The sequence below is a fragment of the Dermacentor variabilis genome, chromosome 5 (genome assembly GCF_050947875.1).
Source record: "Dermacentor variabilis isolate Ectoservices chromosome 5, ASM5094787v1, whole genome shotgun sequence".
NCBI classification, from domain to species: domain Eukaryota; kingdom Metazoa; phylum Arthropoda; class Arachnida; order Ixodida; family Ixodidae; genus Dermacentor; species Dermacentor variabilis.
Window position 1 is genome coordinate 36,870,590 of NC_134572.1, and position 22,550 is coordinate 36,893,139.

The 22,550-nt window shown below is 43.4% G+C and overlaps 1 protein-coding gene across 2 annotated transcripts in view; it reads right to left on the minus strand.

Moving 5' to 3' along the window:
- LOC142582433 (neural cell adhesion molecule 2-like) overlaps positions 1-22,550 on the minus strand; it is a 305,285-nt gene that overhangs the window by 115,220 nt on the left and 167,515 nt on the right. For both annotated transcript variants that reach the window (XM_075692148.1, XM_075692147.1), the window contains 2 exons: positions 5,816-6,151; positions 3,599-3,715 (listed from right to left, as the gene is read on the minus strand). In XM_075692148.1, the coding sequence (XP_075548263.1) occupies positions 3,599-3,715; positions 5,816-6,151 (453 nt within the window). The remainder of the gene's footprint in view (positions 1-3,598; positions 3,716-5,815; positions 6,152-22,550) is intronic.

Genomic DNA, 22,550 nt, shown 5'->3' on the forward strand with positions numbered 1-22,550 from the left:
TCTAACTTGACAAGGCATTCCAATACGTAATTTGATGTTAAACCGGTAGCAGCTCTCGATAATTTTTTTTCAATTTTTCTCGTTGTTTAATGATTTGCTGCATATGTCAGATTAGCTGTTTCCTAAGCAAAAAGGAGCATTTGGTTGCAATATTTTGAACAATAATACAAAATTAAAGTAGCCTGAATAAAAAAGGATAAGAATTGGCCCGCTGCTATACACTTGTTAATCTTGGACCAATATCGAGTAAATTAGGTGGCAGCAACGGCCAACTATAGGTTTGTGCGCAGTGAAATAACCTAGTAGTATGGGTCCTCTATTTTAATGCCAGTCAACCTGGCACTTCTGCGAGCATTTCGTTAGTGTAAGTAAAAAGTACTAGCCGAGAAATAGCAAAAGCTCACGTTTTTCAAACATTACATTTGTACATATTGTTTCTTTAATTAGCGTTTGCTCTCAAAAACATTCTTGTTCAATAATTAAACGGTAATGAAGAAATGAGTTCGTGGTCTAATAGTGAGAACATCAGGCTTTTGTGCTAGGGGAGCCAGATTTGAAACTGACTGTCGCACATATGTATATATCGGCTACACACCAAATGGCACCTTGTGTCGGAAGTTGTCCAAAAATCTACAGAAATGGCATTAATGGAGCAAAAAGAGTTTATTCTATTCGAGTTGTAAAACAAGCATGTCGTGCTAGGTAAGTGCGTAGACTTTAGCCAAGCTTTCGATAATATTCAGCGTTCTATGTTGTTTCAGAAATTACAATGTTATGGAATCTGTTGTCATTGGCTAGACCTAATAAAAATATGTAAAACAAGCAGGTAGTTCAGATCGACAGGAACTACTCGGAGCTGAAGACTATTTCTAACGGCGTACCGCAGGGAAGTATCCTTGGGCCTCGTCTTTTTCTGGCCTACATAAATGAACTAATTCGCATCTATACCGAATTTACACACGTTCATATGCTCATGATGTCAGCATATTTGTTTCCGATGAAGACAGTATACCCCTCCAGGAAAGTATGAACCAGATCTTGCGGAACTAAAACACCGCTCATGTTTTAATAAATTAAGCATAAACACAAATAAAATATTTTAAATAATATTCTGTACAAATTCTGGAAGTTGCGTTTTCAAGCAGTATGCATTGGAAGGAACATATCGATAGTGCGTTCAACCAGTTATTCCACGTTGTGGACATGACATACCGCTGTAACACAGTGCTGCCATTTAAAGTAAAGCTCTCACTTTATAAATCTCGTTATTCATTCCTCACCTCCATGGGGCTCCACAACTTTACAAACTTGCAAAAGCTATACCTGATGCAAAATAAATATGTCACAATAATTATTAACTTACCATACGAGCTCCACACGGGTGAATTGTTTCAGCAGGCTGGAAATTCTTCTGTCTACAACCTCTACACCTATAAGTTAACTGTAGCGACTAGGCACGAAGTCAAAGAAAATCGACATATTCTACCTTTCACATCTACAGCAAATAATAACATCGCTTAATACATGATACAAAGAAATTTGGAAAGTGATAACCCTGGAAACAAAGTGTTCCAAAAATAAGTTGTCCAGCATGACGCCTACACTACTTAATCAATATGTGAGAGCTGGTACAAATTTTCTGCAGTGTACACCGATCAGATTGCGAAAACTTCGTATACTATGTTTTTAAATTGCACTACTTCTCTGGCCACCCTTATACTTGCTCCTGTGCTTTGCCTGTTAATGAAACTAAAATATCCTTCCCATTATTTTCTTTCATTCTTTCTATCTTTTTTGTTGCTGTATGCCGCTGCTGACTGATTTGTAGAAAGGTAGTTGTGGGGCTTTGTCAAAGCTGCCTCTACGGAGAGCAGCTTTTACCTACAGCTTCCTTCATCAGTGTGATGATTAAAAATAAACAATATTATTATTATTATTATTATTATTATTATTATTATTATTATTATTATTATTATTATTATTATTATTATTATTATTATTATTATTATTATTATTATTATTAAACATGCGAACTGCATACAATGTGGGCGGGGAAAGTCAAAGAAAACTATCGCTTTAATATCGAACTTTTACAGACCTCCTATTGTTACTTGCACTCACGTGTATTTTCGTGGTTAAGCGCTCTTCTTACACGCGGTAAAAATTTGTACGGTTAGCTGTACTACGGCGCTTATTATACACCGAGCGTTGCTTTGCTATCTTATATGCCATGAATAAATGGCGACTCAAAAGCGTCGCAGTTAATCATTCAACCTTAAATTGAGATTGGGCTGCTATCCCACAGCCAATAACAAAGTCTGTTTGAGAGAAAGCGAGAACGAGATATCTTATATATATATATATATATATATATATATATATATATATATATATAAAGAGCGCGAGTGCACCAGCTTAGTGACGGTGACGAAGCGGATTGCGACCTTGCGCTTCTTGGCCCAAGGCTTTGCCATCTAAATATACACTCCGATGCCATTGGACGCTCTGTGCCAATGAACCCGAGGGTCCTATGCGCCTAAGCCTTCGAGAAAGCGAGGCGACGAGTTGTCTGGATGTCTGGAGGTGAGGTTGGATGTCTAGGGCCGCTTTAATGAGATGGAAAGCCGGTCGCCGGCTTTTCCCCTTTTGCTCGAAATTGTCGTTTGTATTTATAGAGCACGAGCCTAAGGGCACCGGAGTCGAGTCGCACTTTCACCTCCGATCGATTCTAGCTTGACATTATTTTTTTTTCTTATTTGCGCCTAAAGAAAACTTATGCAAAAGGGTGCTTAACTGATCGAGATTGTTCATTCTTCGAGGATTCTAGCACCAAAAATTGTAGGACACACACACATAAAAAAAAAAAACAGACGTGGAAGTCCACGTCAGTTTGTTCCTGTGTGTGTCTGTGTTCTACAATTTCTCGAGCTAGAATCCTCCAAAAACTTCCAATCTGGAATCCATCTACAGTCTCCGCGTCGGACTAAATTTATTCGCAATACTTTCAGTGTTGTGAAATACAGGATGGGTAAGAGAGAGATACTATATGGAATAAGAGAAACACTGTCTTTTCCGAAAATTTGGGCTCCCACTGTCACTTTTTGGATGCGCTGTAATCAGTTTTGTGCTTAGGCATATTTGTTTATTTGGTAGGACTTTATCGTTTTCTTGGAATTATTCAGAAATGATGATTTTATCAATTAGTGCGCTTGAACGCTCAGCGGTGATTGTAAAAAGCCCCGTACGCAAACGTCAGTAAATTTTCGTACGTTGTTTCCTTCTCCGCAAGACCTTGGCGAAGTCAATCATTCTTGGTGAGATTTCTAGGTCTCTCACTGATTAAATGCATGAGTAAGGAGCAAATCCAAGACGTAGACCTCGACAATGGAGCAAGCGGGGTGGATTATGAGAGCCACGGATTTTCCTACGGGACTCCGATTGCGGTGTCGTTCAAGTGCATGCAGTCATTAAAACTTTGATTGTGAAATTGATTTTCCCTCTTTACGGCGTTCCTTATTTTCGAGTACGTTTATGAATGCGGCAGCGTCAAGCTTTTCTTGTATTTTCTGACATTAACCACGGTAGAGGCATAACTCACCTCCGAGTGCCTTGCAGACAAGCGTCAAAGAGGAGCCTTCATTGAACGGCCCAATAATTGGACGGTTCCGTAACGGCTCCCCCGTCCTATTCGTTATCAGGACTTCCGTCGGAGGCACTGCGAAAAAGCAAGAATATGTTTAGATCATTTTCTAATATTTGTTGACTTCTAACATATCTTCAGTTCCTAGCATTATATAAGTTCCTAAAGGTTATCAAGTGTGGGCCACAAGTGGAGGTAGTTGTATTTATTGCCACCATACATATATTCAGTTTAGTTTCCAAGGCATTGAAGTCCCCCAAATTAAATTTGTAGAGTTACGCTATATACAAAAGCAGGAACAAGACTTTTGCCTGAGATTTTTGTGCAGTATTTGAATCAGACGTGGACACATAGATATTATATTGCATACAGAAGAAAACAGAAAGAAAAGAGAAAACAAGGACAAGCGCTTAAGTTCTAACGTGCTTGAAGCATTCATAAATGGTTGAATTTTCAACCACATCGTTACATACCAATATAGTGGCAAAACTGCATTATGGCAGCTTGATTGGGCCCACCAGCCCCCGTGGTTGAACGTAGTGCGCAGTGATGCACTGATACCTATATAAACATACAGCTGACACACTGCCAAAAAGATAGATCAGTGGGCACATTAAGAAAAAAATATCCGAACATACATATGCACTGCTTATGAGTTATGAATGCGAAAGTATTAATGTCCAATTGAACGCCGCTGAACGGTCCTACAGGTTATGAGCTCCCCTCACGCAATACCACAGCAACATGTGTTCCCTTCGCTCGATCGGCTCCGTCAATGGCCGATCCAGCAAGCAAGTGTTCGTGACATGGCGTTGCCAGCAATGGGGAAGTTTCGTCGCTACCGACACCGCCGACTTTTCCGCTCAACGGGCCATTTGATGCTTTCGAATCAATAAATTAAACGCTTTAGCACACAAAAAAGATTGCGCAGTAAACATCGACGGTGATGATAAATGTAAGCGAAGAGCCGAATGCTGTTAGAAAGCTATTACCTGTAATAAATAAATGATGTACTTTAAGGTCTACATTTGTAGAATTAGTTGTTTCATTGCTTAATTTTGCTGAGAACAGAACCCTTAACGAGCGCATCCGCAGCGGAAGTGGAGGTGACTGTACTTATAAGCCCATTCGTCATAGGTGTGAACCTATGCGGCGCGAACCTGCCATCCTCTGCCGCCATTGAAGCTCCTCTCTCAGCCGATGCAGGTGGACAGGACGGCTGGAGAAGAGGAGGGCTTTCCTATCTGAGGGCCCCACGACAGCATCTAAACCTTCCATAGACCGCAAGCTCTCGCGCGACAGTACGTTTGTCTCAAAGAGCTTTATAATAGCGTTCGGCGATTAACGCTACTCGTCAGCGCGAGACGAAGTGCTGTATGAGAGAGAACAAACTTGACTGGAAAAATTGGGAGCGATGCCGCACTCCGTGAGGCGGAGTGCGGAATCTGGCAAAGCTTCACTTTGCGCTGGTGGTTTTAGAGCGCATAGCCTTTGTTGGCTGTTTCGCCTGTTTTTGTAGGAGTCAGGCTTTCATCACCGATGCAAAAGTCGCGTGCTCTCTCGCAGTAGAGGGTTGCAAGACACGTTTTTCGCGAACGCTGACTGTGATATTTCTTTGAGAAGCACGTGTCATCGCGCGAGAGCTTTACTGTATCTGAAGGTTTAGATGATGTGGTGGAGAGCTCGGGAAGGACACCGCTTCTCTCGCCGCCCTCTCCCCCTGCGGCCGCTGCGAGAGAGGGCTCCGGTGGCGGTAGCGGAGGATGACGGTCGCCTTCCACGTCGGCGCTCGTGCCACTGGAGACACCTGAACTTAGCTGGAGTGAATTTTATTTGCAACAATGAGGAATCGGCTTAGCTGGAGTGAATCTTACAACAGTGGCGAATCGGTTTACTAGTATAGCCACTTATTCGTAACCGCTGCGGGTGTGCCGGTCGATGGCTCTGTTTTCTACAGAATTAGGCAATAAACCGGCAAACGCGACCTGACCATCCTGACTGGCACAGCCTTACGCCAGTAAACTCTTCGTTCCTTCGTAAAGAGAATAGCTTTCTAGAGGCGCTTCACTGTTCGCTTACGTTGACCGTCATCTTCGATGGTTTGTGTCCATTTTTCGTACCCCTATACAGTCGTCGCGACTGCTGCATCGCAGCGCGGCCACACATGGCGCTCACCGACAACGTTGAGGCGCACGATCCTGTTCTGGGTGCGCGAGCGCTTGTAGTCGACCCGGCAGCGGTACTCGCCGTCGTCGACGTCCCTGACGGGCTGCAGCTGCAGCGTGGCCATGGCGCCCGACCGGTTGAAGAAAGCGCGCGAGCCGAGTGAGTCGTCCACGAACGTGCGCTCGGCATCCGGCGGGGAATTGCGCGCGTCCAGGCTGAAGATGGGCGTGCCGGAGTCCCCGCGGTACCACAGCACCAGCGCCACGGCATCGTCCAGCGTTGGAGGCGTGATGTTGCAGGGTAGTGACGCCGAGCCGCCCACTAGGGCGCTCCTCTCGGGGTACTCTGCGTTCGAAAGAGAGAAAAGGTGCCAACGTGTTAAGGGAAACCTAAGAGTGGCCTTGATGGCTCTCCGTACCTGTACTTAGTGAGAAACAATCTGCCGCTAAACGAACAATCAAACGAGAAAAAAAATGCGTCTTAAGGATGTTTTTACTATTTGCACCAAATATATTTCATCGTCGTCATCACCACCCCCATCATCATCTTTTATGTGCACGGCACGACGAAGGTAGCTCCTTGGGATGTGCAACTACCCCTGTCTTGCGCTATCCAGCGAAAACAGGGGGAAGGCGGGAGATGGAAATTCAAGACGATGAGCAAAACGACAACAAGGTGAAAGTGGGAGCCAACATCGACAAGTGGACTTGTCGTTTTCAAGGCGACATATGCTTTCCTCGGCACAGTATATATAGCTCGGGTTCTTCTAAAGGGGAGAGGGGGTGAGTCTGGTGGGCGCAGGAACGAGCGAAGGTGTGTTAGCAGCGTGGGTTTAGAATTGAGAATAAATGAGTAGATATAAATATAAGACTGAAATGGAATAAATGAAATAAATAAATAAATAAATAAGAAGGAAAGAAAGGGGAAGAGAACACTAAGCAACCAAACTAAATGTTGTTGCCTATAGCTTGAAATTTAGCAAACCGAATAGATTCTAAAGCTCCCTTTGAAACGTTTATGCCTATTGGTTGCAACGTCGAGAAAGAAAATACAGAGAATCATACCTTATCAATAAGTTCAAGAGATGGCGAAAATTATGCATAAACGTTTCAAAGGGAGCTTTAGAATCCATTCGCTATGCTAAATTTTAAACTATAGGCAACAGCGCTTAGTTTGGTTGCTTAGTGCTTTTTTGCGCCTTTTCTTTCTTTTTTCCCTTTTATTCATTTATTTATTTATTGCATTTCAGTATTTCTTTATATACTCATATATTTTTTCACGAGCACCGGTTTCTGCCGCTGCTTCTATTATCTCTTTCAGAGACACGATAGCCCACGACCACCAGCGAATCGGTTAATAGAGGACTGCTGTGCCCGTCGTTGACACGTGGCTGACAGACGGCCGTGCCACCGGCCTTGTGCACCAGCACTCCTTTAATCTCAATTCTACACCCACACCGCTAATAAACCTTCGCTCGTTGCTGTGCCCACCCGCCTTACCCCGCCTCCCCTTTAGAAGAACCTTACCTATGCATACTGTGGTGAGGAAAGCACATGCCGCCTTGAAAAAGACAAGTCCACTTGTCGAAACGTTGGCTCCCGCTTTCGCCTTGTTCTCGTGTTGCTCATTGTCTTGCGCTATGTGATTCCAACTTACGCCTGCAAATGTCCTCATTTTATCAGCCCACCTGATTTTCTGCCGTCCTCGACAGCGCTTGCCTTCCCTTGGCGGCAGCCATTCTGTAAATCTAACGGTTCACCCTACGCGTTACATTGCCTGCCCAGCTCCAAATTTCTCCCTAATGTCAAGTAGAATATCGACTATCCCCGTTTGCTTTCTGATCTGCGCGACTCTCTTCCTGTCTCTTAATTTTACGCATAACATTTTTCGTTCTCTTGTTCTCGAGCTTTTTTTCCAACGCCCAAATTTCTGCCCCCATATGTTAGCACGAGTAGAATGCAATTATTGCGTACTTTTCAATGACAATGGTAAACTCTCAGTCAGTATTTGGTAAAGGCTGTCGTATGTACTCCAACCCATTTTCATTCCTCTGTAAATTTTTTTTAAAGATTAGTATAATTCTGGCATTCTTCCAGCTCTCTGGTACTCTTGAGGGCGTAAGGCATTGCGTACTAAGGGCCGCAATCTTTCCAAGCATAATAACTCCTTGATGTATGATTAAGTCGACTGTTATTCTATCTTCTCCTGCCGCTTTTCCCTGGGACATGTCTTGCAAACCCATCTAACTTCATCGCTAGTTATAGAAGGAGTTTCTGTATCTTGTTCATCACTACTTACAGTGAAGGTTGTGTGACTGCTCTGGGTACTCTGGGTACAAGCTAGTATACAGTTATTCTGCTGCTTTTACTATATCATTGAAATTGATCGAAATTGCTGATGAACTTACCCTGCTCGTCTTTCAGTGCATACACATGGCCCTGTCCTATGCCAAGTTTTCTTGTCACTAATTTCATGCTGTGGCGATTTTTTTTTTTTTTTTTTGCTGCCTAGATTCTTTTTGTTTATCAGCTTTTACAGTCGATCGAGTCCTATCCGGTCCCTTGAGCTAGACATTTGTAAATATTTGTTTCTTTATTATGTTGTTTGTTACTTCGGGGAGCTTACCTACGGGTTACCTTGGTACCTTACCTCCCACTTCAAATATGTTTATGTACGCTTATATGTGCAGTCACGTTCAATATGAGTTGCAAAATGGTGCCCGTGGTCGAATGGGCCCAGAGTGCACGGCACCACCGACATATAAAAAATTGAAGAATCAATAAAGCACCGTTCTAATTGCTAGCATTCGATAAACCTATTTCTCTTTTGGCATCGCCACCACGCAGTATTGGGGCCCCTTCGACCACGGCCACCATCTTGCAACTAATATGAACGTGAACGCACATTTTTAGGTATGTAGATTTAGCGCTCAGTTCTTCCCAGCATATTTTCTTTCTTTCTTTTTCCTTTGCGTTTGAAAGATTGCATTGACTGATTGTTTTGAAAATGTAGGTTTATCTATACGCTTTCTGCAAATTATTGTTTTTTTTGCTGCTTGTATTTTTTTTCACTAATTTCACTAAAAACCAAGGGCTGCGGTACAGGTCTCGACAATAGAACACTGCTCTGCATATTGCTACGCTACTCTGTAATTCTACCGTGAACTGAATAAACATTCTCAAACAAACAATAACGGTTGTCCGAAGCACAGGGAAAAAGTAGGGGTCCTTTTGACTGGCGTACGAGCACAAATTTAGTGAATTGCAGTGAATATTCCTGTGCTGGTTGTACTAGTCATATATATATATATATATATATATATAGGAGGCATCGCCACCACCAGCTATAGGTATTCATATATTGTTTTGTTGTGGTTCTCCGCTTGTCCGTGGTGAACTTAAAGCATGCGCGTTTTTCCAGCCAATTTTGTGCGCTTTTGCGCCCAACCTTATCTAGTGAATGTCTCCCCCTCTTATTTTACATAACACAATGGAGCAGGATTGCCCGTCACTCATGTGCTTGTGTCCTATAATTTCTTGGGTTATATGCTAACTGCAAAAACGGAACTTTAAAGCATTTTTCGCATTACGTTTGTGCATGTTATTTTCCTCTATGTATGTTTACTATACGACATAGGGTTACAGGTCCCACATATAGGCCCTACCATCACCTACAAGCATCTAGCTAAAGATGATTACAAGTAGAATAAGCAGTTTTATACCAGGTAGAGTAGAAATAAACAACTGCCGTTGATTGTCAACTAGCCACATAAAAATTCAGCGACAGAAATTCTTTCAGAAAGCCAAAGGCGCTGGAAGCGCCCTTTGCCTACAAAGATGCCTTATCACTAGACCACCATTACTCGCCTCAAAAGCACAGAAACAGGAGAGTAGACACAAAAAACTTCGGCAGGTTTTTTTCAGTTCGTACAACATATTTTATTAGTATTGTTACTATGCGAAAAGGAGTAGCCTTCACCATTACATTTTGACTACATCTGTTTCCTTGATTTTCATTAAAAGAAACTATTACAAGAGGTTGGTAAATTAGGTTCTACAGCGTGCAGTGAGGCTACAGTCTCCAATTTCAACAAAAAAGTAAGAACAAATATATTAAGACATCTCTGGTACAGCTTGAAGCCACCCTCCAATGTCTAATTTGACCCGGTTCCAAAAAAAAGCCTTGCGTTCTGTAACTCTGTCACTATATAATAAAAAAAATGTTGAGGTGAATATGACTGCAACAAAAAATATTTGTTTATGTTTCCGGTGAAGTACTGCCCTTTTCAGAGAATAGTGGATACTGGGTTTAAACGAATTTCTCAGATTCGCGAATATGGCGCAGCTGCGACGCAGCAGCAGGAGCAACAAAAACAGTTCGCCTGCTCTTGTTTAGAAAATAAATCGTTCACGTAGCTCTGCCCACCCGCCTCGCCAATTTGATTTCCAGCTCGAAAATCTCCCAGAAGGGCTGTTTGCCGCGGGAGCAACGAATCTACGCGAATACTCAGTGGAAGTAAAACGGAATTCCCTTCTATTCATTCTATATGTTTCGAAACTTTTCGCACAGTCCTTGCGCCACGAAAGACGTGTTAGCGCAGACGACGTTTTAGGTAAATTTAGCCTCACGCCTTAAGAGGCAGCCCTTTGTACATCTTATATTCATTGTGAGGTGTCACAGAGGCGCTGAGTGCAGTCAGCAAGCGTCCTTATCTTGCCAGATGCCCGCTGCTGTAGACCAGTGGCGCTGGCGCTGCGAGCTTGAGCTCCCGGGTTCGGCGGTGGCCGCGTTTCGTTAAGGGCTAGATGCACAAAAGCGCTCACGTACTTCGATTTGGGTACACGTTAAAGAACCCCGGGTGATCAAAATGAAACCGGAGTCCTCCACTACGGCGTTTCTCATAACCATATCGTCGTTTTGTCACGTGATACCTAAGAATTAATTAAAAGAAAATGTTGACAGACAAAACTTGCTTTACTCAATTTTAATGCATGTATTATTTCTACTGCACGTGCGTAATATGAACCACGTGTACTAAAGAAAGCGTAGGCTTCTGAACTCACGGTAGCGAATAAAACATGACTCGACACTGCTTTGTACCGTCGCCAATTCACTTGGCAGCTGCATATTTAATGTAGAGAAAAATTCGCGTGCCTCAGACAGCATCATAAATGAAATGAACGGAATTATCCAGGCAGTCTTTCATTCACGCCGACATAAAATATTTATGACTGCTCCGATTTTACATTGGGCTAGAACAAAGACATGCCTAATGAAGCTCGGGATAGTGAAATGTAAGCAGTCAGTGGACGTCCAATAAATGGCGACATCCCACGTCGGCGAGCGTTTTCTTCCTGCTCGTAGCTGGAATAATTTTAGTTACTGCACAAGGGGATATTAAATGTTCATTAGCTGCTTCATACGATAACACAGCATGTACGCATTCAAAGAAAGTCTTCGTTTTTACTATATTATCTATGCTGCAGCAAACTTCACATATGAGAGAGAAACACTGCAAATTTAAAAGGTTTCTACGGTTATGTTCAGAGCACAAGACAGTACCAAATTGAAGGTGTATTAGTCATATGCAATTTCTTATGCACCCAGCTTATTGAACGCATTCCGATGTGACAAAGTGACCGGTTCTGTGCATTTATGTTATCGTCAACTATTCATTGTTACATCAGGATCTACGTTTATCTTTTGAATTTTCCTGTATATTGCGTAATCGAAAAGATTTTAAAGGAATAATTATCTTTGACTTACGTAGTCAGCATAAGGAATGATCTTTACGTGCGGCCCGGATTCACTCGTTGATTTCTTGTTTTTTTATTCGGGAAGTCAAGCCATGGTAACGGTGGAATTCCCTAACTCTGTCTAGCTTAAAGTTCAAACACAAAAATGTTTATATCCTACCGCATCATGAATCATTCAGTCAGTAGCAATTATTAATTATGTATAGGTCCACCAGAAATGACATTTATATAAACTATATTTATAGTTATCCCTCCCTTATTTCACGAGTAATAACTTACCTTTGACCCAGCCAAGAAGTATAGCAAGCTTACAAGCCTTTATTCGACATTACAGTACCGAATAAAAATTCGGAATATAGCAATAATCTGTTTAAAACAGCACAAAATGTTCAGATATTTCCATGTCGTATTGAAAAGTACTTTGATATATAATAGAATGATCTGTTTTATTTGGTCGTTTTAATAAGATGCGATTGTACAAAAACTCGCGCTTCTGTTGCTTATTAATAACAGTAGAAATCATAAGTTTAGTATTTTTATTACTGATAACGTGTTCAGTATAGTTATGTCACTATGCGTGCATATGTTTGTAAACTAAATTGTTTGTACTTTTACTGCCTCTAATCTGCAACGTTTACCCATTCCTGTGGACTGTAGGAATCACCCCCGAAAATAACTAGGCATCAAGACGTCCTTCTGCCTTATCCTTTATTTTTCCAAGTGCAAATTATGTAACTTTATCTAAACATGGACTTGAAAGGTGACAAGTAAAACCTACCGCCTCATATATTAGGTTCTTTATCACTAGTTTCCGTTATCAGAAATAGAAAGATCAATCACGTGTGCCACTTATTATCTTAAACCAACAGTCACTTCAAGCTTAATCGTTCAATATTCCACCAGGCATTTGTCTGTCGTAACGCTTTTGATAATTGAGATCGTTGAATCACTCTCACATAACAGGTCATAAAAACTAGCATGCAGTTTGAAACGGAGTTTGTATTTGATGCCGAAAATATATCATAGAAGCATTCGTGGATATGAAGCCTAAAATAAAGACACTGCGCACGAGGCAGCTCTTTAAGCTCCCGAGCTAAATCGTAATCGTAATATATAACTTCTATTTTTCTATTTTCCTTCCACCAGCATTTTAAGAGTAACTCCACATGCAGGATTATGTGGCGCAAATGTTCGTCCAGAATAAAACATGTACAGGTTAGCGAGAGTAAACATTATGAAATACAAGGTGACACTCTATGAAGTGTTGTACATTGCAATATTCACAAAGCTCTAGAAAATTATGGCAACCGTGATTCTTCAAGCTTAGCGTGAAGCTTAGCGAGGTCAGAACTCTGAACGTTAATTCTCCAACGTTTCCGGCATAACTGGGGCACGTAAAGACAGGAGATGATAAAGTGATCCGAACACTGATTAGAAGGTTGTAAAAATTGCAGCTGTCGCGACGGAATAGATGCGGATCGATAAGTAAAAACGCTACCTCCACAGGTAAGCTTCGTAAACCCACGCGAAAGGCGACAGCGTCCTGGCTGTAAATAACCTCCATCGTGGAATCTGATTGGACAGCTTCAAAAATTATTTCCACGAGGACGGCCGTTACGCTTGACAGATTAAATTGACCCTGCTCAAGACAAATCATCCCCGAGCACACCTATACGCTACTGTACGGAACGATCGGAGGGATTGCTGCAGGTTAGAAACGTCGGGGACAGTAAGTGCCTTGAGGTGGAATAAATAGCCGAGGAAAGTTTCTTTAGCGATCCACCCGAAGCTTGCGTTCAATTCTAAGCGATTCGTTACTTCGCGTTTTTCCCTTTGCCTTGACGCCGTGGACCAGAAAGCAACGAAAATCAGCCCACCCTCTGCCCGCCACAGTGTATTGAGCGTCCGGGCAAGAGTTGAAAGGCGAGGAGGTAAAGCTTTCGGACCGCATTTAATTGGCTCATCGTTAGAGCGAGCTCCGTCTTAACGAGCCACTTTCGGTAAAGGCTCGGCGCTCGGGCTCAAACTGGGAAACGAAGGGGGCTTGCCAACCGTAGGCTCGCTGAACGGACGAGGGGCGTTTATATGAGGAACGGATGGAGCAAGTAGGGAGACGAGATAATGGTTAAGATGGGGGTGGTAGCAAAGGGCTCGCAAGGAGGCAGGGAAGGCGAAAGACGAGAGAGGAAAAGTAAACCGGAGCTTTAACGTGGCCCCGTCGATGCTCCTCTCCGGGCTAACGGCCTCCGGGAGAGCCATGGCAGCAGGCGTGCCTTGGAAACCAAAGTGTGCTTCCGTTTCCGGTGCGCACTGAGATATCCAGCAGGAAGGATGCGTGTATTTGGGATGGGAAGTAAGTGGGGGAGCCAGGCGAGGCAAGCACGTTTTACGACAAAACACCGTCTCTTACTCGCGAGAGACAGACGTCGCTCGACTCCACTTTGGTTTTTTTTCGAGTGTCTCTCTCCTCTACCTTTTCGTCTCCCATATAATGTTTTATCGTTAGTGCTCAATCGCAAATCTCTCCTTTTTTTATAGTAATCGTAAAATAACGAGCCCTCACCGGGCAAGACGCAAGGATTTGATTGTCCAATCTCTGCAGCTCGTGCTCCTCGGCGGGGTACATGCACCACCAAACGCTGTGGCCTGGCAAGTCACGATTTCTCCATTTCCTTGCCTTGCGCCTTTCGCGCCAACATGTAAGAGTGCCCTCGAATTTTCAGGTGCATATATATATATATATATATATATATATATATATATATATATATATATATATATATATATATATATTCTTCTTCCACTTGTAGTTTCTTTTCATCTACAATTGTGAACCTTCTCCCGTTCGGTCAGATCCATGCCAATTTTCCGTTTACAGCTCAAGCCACAAAACATCAGGCCGAATGTTATCAAAGCATCAGAGTGACGCTGCAGGTATGGTTCTATAAGAATATAGAAAAGGAGAGAGACTTTTCGAGCGAGATTCTACTGCAGTCTTCTCGGTATGAGATAGGCTTAGATGTGTGACCAACAAGTGCGCGGACATAAAGGCTCTCGAAAGTAACATATGAAGCCCCGCGGCATCCAGCCCGGCTATTAAATACACTACAGCTTCCATATACATACTGTGTTTCTTGTGTTACCCTCCATTTGCGGATTACTAGAGTATCAGACATTTCATTCGATCTTTGCTCAGCGAAAATTTGCTGTAGTACTGAGATCCAAGCCATTTATGTGGTAATGAGAGACTTGGAGAGTACCCTAGACTCCCTGGATCTTTCCAGATGAGCAATATCCTGCGGTTCTGGGACGCATTCCATTTATTTGGTAATTCAGTCGTTCGCTGGTAACTTAATCACGGCATCCTGTCATCTGAAAGACGGTTTGTCCCTGAGTTACCAGTTTCCTGTTTGTCTGTGATGTGTCATTAATGTTCGCACATGTGATCTCAGCTCCACACTTCCCACAGACACGAAATCATAACTCCGCTTGCAGCATTTATTTCCATATCTCCGAAGAAATAGCCAGTGTAAAGACGCGGCCACCTCTACTTTTATGAAATATGTAAGAAATCTCGAAACTTTAGAGGTTGCGGTTGAACTCGCGTTGAGTCACGTGAATTTTTTATACAGGTCGATTTGGCGGCGACAGTAGATCACTGTATGCATTCTCAGTGAGCAATGCGAGGGGACCCGTCGTGGTTGCTCAGTGGCTATGGTGCTAGGCTGCTGAGCACGAGGTCGCGGGATCGAATCCCGGCCACGGCGGCCGCATTTCGATGGGGGCGAAAACAACCGTGTACTTAGATTTAGGTGCACGTTAAAGAACACCAGGTAGTCGAAAGTTCCGGAGTCCTCCACTACGGCGTGCCTCGTAATCAGAAAGTGGTTTTGGCACGTAAAACCCCATAATTTTTTTTAATGCGAGTGGCACTCGCATAACAATGGTGTAGGCACTTCCATCCTTTGCCACTTTTATACTCCGCAATCCGGCCATCCCTTATGGAATAATAATTTCCGCGCTCTCATTCCCGACGTCCTGCGTCAAACCTGATCGCCGTGAATTACTACTTCAGTATTTCGCGCGCGCGCGCACACACACACCCACACACACACACAATGGTTTATAAAGGCTAGCCAGCGGTACCTAGGAAAAACAGACGAAAGTAATTAGATTCCACTTTAAATACAACTGTGCTTCTCATGGCCATAAAACCGAGCAAGCATTTATTGGCCATGCTGCCAAGCGTCGTAACTTGATAGTAACAGCGCTAAAGAGAGGACCGTGACGAAAGAGATAAACACAGCGCCGTGCTTGACTCCACTCGTCGTCTTTAGCGCTGGTATATCAAGTTAAAATATTACACGTACACGTGTATATTCAAATATACACGTGTACTTGTTTATAGGATGACCGCGTCTCATCGTCTAATAAATGTTATCGCTTAGTGCAGGACGCACCTGCATGTATCGGAAGTTTGTGCAATGTTATCGATGTTTCTATCCGCTGTCTGTCGTCACCGAGCCTTGTGTAATCTGATTGCATGTGTGCGTGACACGAATGGTGTAAGACTTTCTGGAAACACGCGGGCGCCAGCGATTACTCTGGAACATTCGATGACTGATGTACAAAATCCGACGCGCTTGACCCGCTGATGAGATTTTCGCCGATCGCCGACCGCGTTTGCCGCTATTGCTTTGCTTTGAGGGCAACTTGCTTTTGTGCGCATGAGTACGCCCAATAAAAAGTCAGTTTCGTCATTCGCAGTTCTAGCTCTGCGTCATTCACCGTCACTACTGCGTGACAATATGTGCCAACCAGCCCAATTCACTTACGCTACTAAAGATTGCGCGAACCGCTTCACTCTAAACAGCTCAGCAAAAGACATACTTTCTCTCATACTTCTTACCTCCTATAGGGGCGCAATAAAAGCTACTTCATGTAACACAACCATCGAAATATCTCCGAAAATAGTTCGCTTATGAAGTTGAAATGTAGAGCTCAATCGTGTCTGTAGTCTTTAAGCACACTACAGGGTTCAAAATATTTGAAGTAATTTGTCAGGTAAAGCCATTTCGGATATCTTTTTGCAATTCTGTAGCAACCTCCCCAAGTACACACGGATTGTGAAACACCTTGTAATAACTATGTGAACACGCATTTCAGTATAAATATTTACACAAAACACAAAAAGCGCATAAACCAAATACGAGAACAGCGACAGCAGACACATATCTCAATTACCGTTATGTCCAACTTTTAAGTACGATTTTATTTCGGTATTGGCTGAAATTTAGTTGAAAGAGTGAGTACTTTTGACAAACCAATTATTAAACAAAAGCCCTGCTTACAAATTTGTGATCTACTAGCTGCGGGGGTTCAATAACCATGGGGCACGAGCTCGCATATTTGGTGGCCTGCTACGGCGGCTGGTGCTCTGATGCGGGGCGAACTGCACAAACACTTATGGCACCGAGCTTCGATGCACGTCTACGGAACACAGGTGGTAAAAATAATCTGCAGTCATCTACTGCTTTGAGAAGCCCCTGTCCTGCTTTTGGATGTTAACTTTACTAATGGTAAAGGGGTAAAATAACGTTTACCGTTTAGCATATAAAAACCAAAGCTATATGAACTCTTATGTTGCGGGAACATTTATTTATGTTGCAGTACTGAGATTTACTCCGTGAATGTTCGTTCATGTGTTTATTAGTCCAGTTTGGTAATTGCTGACAACTTTCTGACGATAACCATCGCGTAAGAGAAGAGGAGGACCTGGCGCCACATATGGGCACACACACACAGACACACACACACACAAACATATATATATATATATATATATATATATAGTTGACGAAATTAGCGTGACCCTGACCTTACTGGTATTTTCCAGTAAAGCCATGTGAAGTCCGCTATACATGCAGGCATCACCTAAAACGTACAGCGTGTTTTGTTTTTACATCGAACACTTTTTTTAAATATCATATGAACTTTACCAGAATCACGTCACTACAGACTAATTATCTGCCCAGGCGAACGTAATTTGAAAGACCGACAAAAGCAATCTTTTCACTAATTAAAATAATTCTTATAATTAACTTGTTAATAACAATCTTAACGACACGTTTTTGCATAGAAAAGCTGAAGAGAATCGTCGCAAAAGTCGAATTTTGGTTTTTCCATATTTTAAAACGGCCATGTAGAACAAAATCACTGCTGTCAAATTATTCTTTCAATTTACCTGATTACACGCGCAGTACCGCCGAAGCGGGGCTCGCCTACCAACCCCTCTGTCGCACAACATGCTGACGTACAATGACGCTGCCGAGAGGCCTCCTTCTTCCCGCGCTTTGATTGGCGCTTTGCGTAGCTCCCAATCTAACGCCTAGTCACTTAGCAGCAGCGGCGAGACGGACCACTTCATCGCGCACTGTAGCGAAGCTTCATTTTACATAGCCCTACCACTTCACAGAGAGGTCCCACCGCGAGCCTCGCTTGGCGATTACGCGTGCGTAATCAGATAAACTGAGCGAACAATTTGGTGGCAGTTATCTTGATCTACATGGCCATTGCATAACGCAGAAACTCGAAGCTATACTTTTATGACGATTCCCTCCAACTTTCTCACATAATCATGTGCCGGAAATATTGTAACTAAAATGATAATTAAAGTAACTTGTTTAACTAGAGCAATTTCCCACAAATAATGTCCGACTGGGAAGATAACTCGTCTGTAGTAGGCCGATCCAGGTAAATTTCATATCCTTTTTTGCTAAAGCGTTCGAAGCAAAAAAAGAAACCCCACTGGATAACGCACACACATTAAAGAAAAAGGAACCGCGTATAAACTCTTTCAATTGCCTCGCTTTTCGCAAGAAGTCGTGATTCACCATTACTTATTGATAGACCACGTTCACTTACATTCTCGCATAAACATTTCATTCGAACTGTGTCGACCGACCGATGGGTATCACGCACGTCTGCAACGAAGTATCCACAAGCAACGCTTACTGATTTTTTGTTTCCAAGGTCTCCGTCCTAACCTCTCGTTAACTTTACCTAGCTTACAGAAGCAATTGGAGCGCCACTGTATCATTCCCATCAATATGCTGGTAGGCTCTCTGCCGTTTCCGAGGTGATGCCGAAGCCCTCCGAATCAGAACACTATAGTTAGGGTGTTTCACGCTATTGTGGCTGCCGAGACCGGGAATCCAATTATTGCTTCCTGTGAGGCTGACTGCCCACTAAAATCCTGGTCGAAGAGACTTAATCAGATTAGGATAGAGAGCAGCAACGCTCACAGGGCATAAGCACAGGCTGTCCTTTGCTTTATCCGCAACCAAAACGACCGCTGAAGGCAACGTATGACGAACCCTTTGCCTGGCTCTCTGTGGCGCGCGCGAACGCATGCTGTCGAATATCTTAGAGTTGACGCGCTTTAATCATTGACAAATTTAGTGGAAGCTTTAGCGCACTTGACACGAACCAACGTACAGCTGAAGAACAACGCTGGAATGCACAACGAAAATCTCAGATGTAGGGCAAACGTAAGAGACTTGCAGAACGATAGCAAATTAACAGCAACTGAGAAAAACGAGGGCACAGTGGGCTCGTCCTTAATTATCTTTCTTTCTGGGCCCTCACCTTCTTACCGTTAATTAGCAACTGGCACGTGCTGGCGCATTACTTGATTGCACCATGTAGGCAGTAAACAGGCAATCAAAGAGAAGTGAAAGGAAAAGTCCTCATTCACCAAATTCGTACTGTAGGATACAAGCCTACGCTGTATACGTGAAAGGCGCCGTCGTTTTTGTATTTTTTTGTTTTACATTCACGACATGATTGCTTTGTGGCCTATCAGAAAAAAAACTTTGTGCGCTATTTCCTTGGTCCACGTAGAATAGGAAATAAAAAGCAGGACAATGCATTCTGTAAAAGTCCTTTGTCTCCAGACTCCTATGCTGCACACCGATTCCACGTCCGATGCGGCCAGCAATTGAGGCAGCCTCCGGATCTCGCGGGAAATTCGGCCAATCTAAGCCCAACGAAAATCGGCCACGAAAGTGGCGCGGACCGCGGCACCGTAGAGGCTCCCAATTAACCGTGCTCTTTGTAGTCGCCTCCACTGCATCTTCATTGCGGAGAAGGGGCTCTCTTGTGTTCTACTTGTGACCGAAACTGAGACGAAGGCCAAAGCCACGCAAGGCTTCACTGTGCTTGGTCCTGAACCCATCGTGCGGTATAGTAAGCTGCGGCGAGACGATGAATTGGAGTGTGTGGACGGTTTTGTAAGTTATCGAGTCGCACAGAAAAAGCTGCATTTTCTTTTTTCCAGCCTGTGTGCAAAAAAAAAAAAAAAAGAGAGCGAAATGAGGCGAGAAGTCTGCCAGTGCAGCCGCGTATGTTAAGCTTTTAAATTCGTGAATCGTTCTCGTGCTTGTTGATCTTGACGTGCTTTAGAAGGTTTGTGCTAATTGAGAGAGTAAATAAAAAAAAATTTGTTCCTAGTTCTGCCGCCTGTTGCCTCCACCGGTTCTCCACCCTCCACCCCGCGATGCACTTGAATGTAATTCTCTCACCAAAGTCCCGTAAAATATACAAAAGTGCTGTTACACAGACGTCAGCGGCTCATGACGCTTAAACATGAGAACACTGCGCCAGAAAATAAAATATTACAAGTCTCAACCTTCAAAGCAGTTCACACCTTTAAAAACAGATATGCACCTCCTTGAACAGGAATTATGAAGAGATAAGCGTAACGCTGCGTGCGACGAAGCTCTAGCGCACATGCTGTGCTACTCTCTTTCCATCCATGGTCAACAATTCGCTCTATGTATTAGTTTCAATCGCTTAAAATACATACGGGCATAAGTACGAAAAGAAAGGGGGGAAAAAGATAAAAACGAAGAAGGAATGGCAATAAGCAAATACCTGTAGATGAACATCCACGCACGTACTGTCGCAAGTGATCGTATAATGCAATTCTTTTCTATAATGGCAGTAGTGTTTTCGTGAATAAGTAGAAAAAAGAAAGAAAAAGGAACACATAAACAATACGAACGAGGCGATGAATAAATATTAATAAGACAAGTGTGGTATTTAGGTGGTAACGTTGGCGTTATCAAAATCGGTTAGTTTTTCGCGAAATGTTTTGCGGCCACTGCACGAAACAATATTATCCGGGAGTGCATTTCCAAGTGTTACGGCATGGGGGAAGGAAGATCTGCTCATGGCCGTCGTCCGTTCCTTCATCGCCGCCACGGGGCGAGTATGAGATAAAAGGGACGATGTTCTGAATGGGCGTTTTAAGAGGGCGTGTCCCCTCACTGGGTGAAGTAAAAGAAAGTGTAAAGAAGGCAAGGACGAGAAGTTAAGCGCCGTTGGGGTCCTAATTTTCTAATATTTGTGGCCGAGGAAAAGTAAAAAAGAAAGTAATGGAGCACCTAGAAACGCAGGCTTCGCATGTGCTTCAAGGACGCTCATGTGCGAAAAGAAAAAAAAAGAAAAGAAAGAAAAAGGCATTGCCTGATTATTAGTGGTGGGCTACCTCGTGCCTGTGTGCGACACCTTCCGACATATGGAAATCCTTGTTCGAAAACCACGCAAATGCATTTGCTTCTTTTATTGTTTACAATACATGGTTTCGGCCACAGACTTGAAGAGTGTGAGTTAACGTAGCAGTAGCAGGAAGGTCATCAAGTGCAGTCTCCTATCCGCCGGGTCTTTGGCATAAAACAAAATAAGCAAGCAAACGTCCCAACTCAGAAGAGCTTTCCGGGGCAAGCTTTGTCCGGAGCTTTGTGGCTTGCATATAGAGCAGCGCTGCATATAAAGCAGCGCTGTAACTGTGCCACCGTTTGGCCCCGACCACACATACCCTCCTCCCCTAACCTTTTTCTCTCTGTGTGTGCACCAGGGGGCGCGTTTTGCAAAGAAGTGCAAAGTGGGCAGGAATCCTAAAGTGCTCATTACGAAGCTTTCTCTTGGCGCATTTCCCATTTACTGCCCTTGATAAGCGGTTTGCGCGGCTAAGAGGACCAATTTCCTAATGTTGGTTTGCCGCTGGGTGAGCTGTCATTGTTGCCTCATTGTTAAAACGCCGTCGCCTGCCGAGGCTATTATCCTAATGAACATTCGTCGCTCCTCCAACTTTTCCCGCGAAGATGATAGCGGCGACATTGAGCCCGCATCACAACAGCCGTCATCATCTCTGCGCAGTCTCACTCTCGTGCTGTTCTTTATCATCACGAAGATAAGCTAGACTGGGCTGTGCTCCGCATGCAAACAGGCGGCAATCTCCTTGGGTGCCGAATGTTAGTTGTTTGCAAGGATTGTGCTTCCCCGGTTGGGGTACAGTTCAGGCAGTCAAGCTTATCCTAAAATGACACTATGCGCGTAATGAACAGGCACTTTTCTGCGGTGAGTCGCTCTCCAGTGTTTTTATAGCTGCAAACCAACCAAACCAACCAGTGCATAAGTAATGTCAAAGTAAAGCAGCAGCCTTGCGTTGTATTGCAATCGCCGAATCTCCAACTAGTAATGCAGTTGGCTTTCTTTCGAGCCGTTGTCGTTGAGCCTTAAGGCTGGAGTTATGTTAACAAAAAGAATTTTAGTGTTTGCAGCTGAGCCAATTGTAATCTTTACATTGTAAACTGCTTGCCGAAGTTCAACCTCGTTTCAAAATTCGCTGATAATTTACTGTGACCCTTGATACCTTTAATCACAATGAACATTAGCAAGTTTACTTGTTAATGTTTGGTATTCTTTAGCTTTGCTATTACATTAGGGAGGGACTTAAATGAAATACAAAAAGAGAGAGACAGAAGAAAGGGGAAAGGCAGGGAGGTTAACCAGATGGGGCGATCCGGTTTCCTACCTTAGGCTGGGGAGAGGCATGCACGCTAAAGGTGAATGAGGAAATGACCTGGACAGACTGTTAAATAAACAACGCACTCTGAACGAAGGACGTATTTGTCAATTATAGA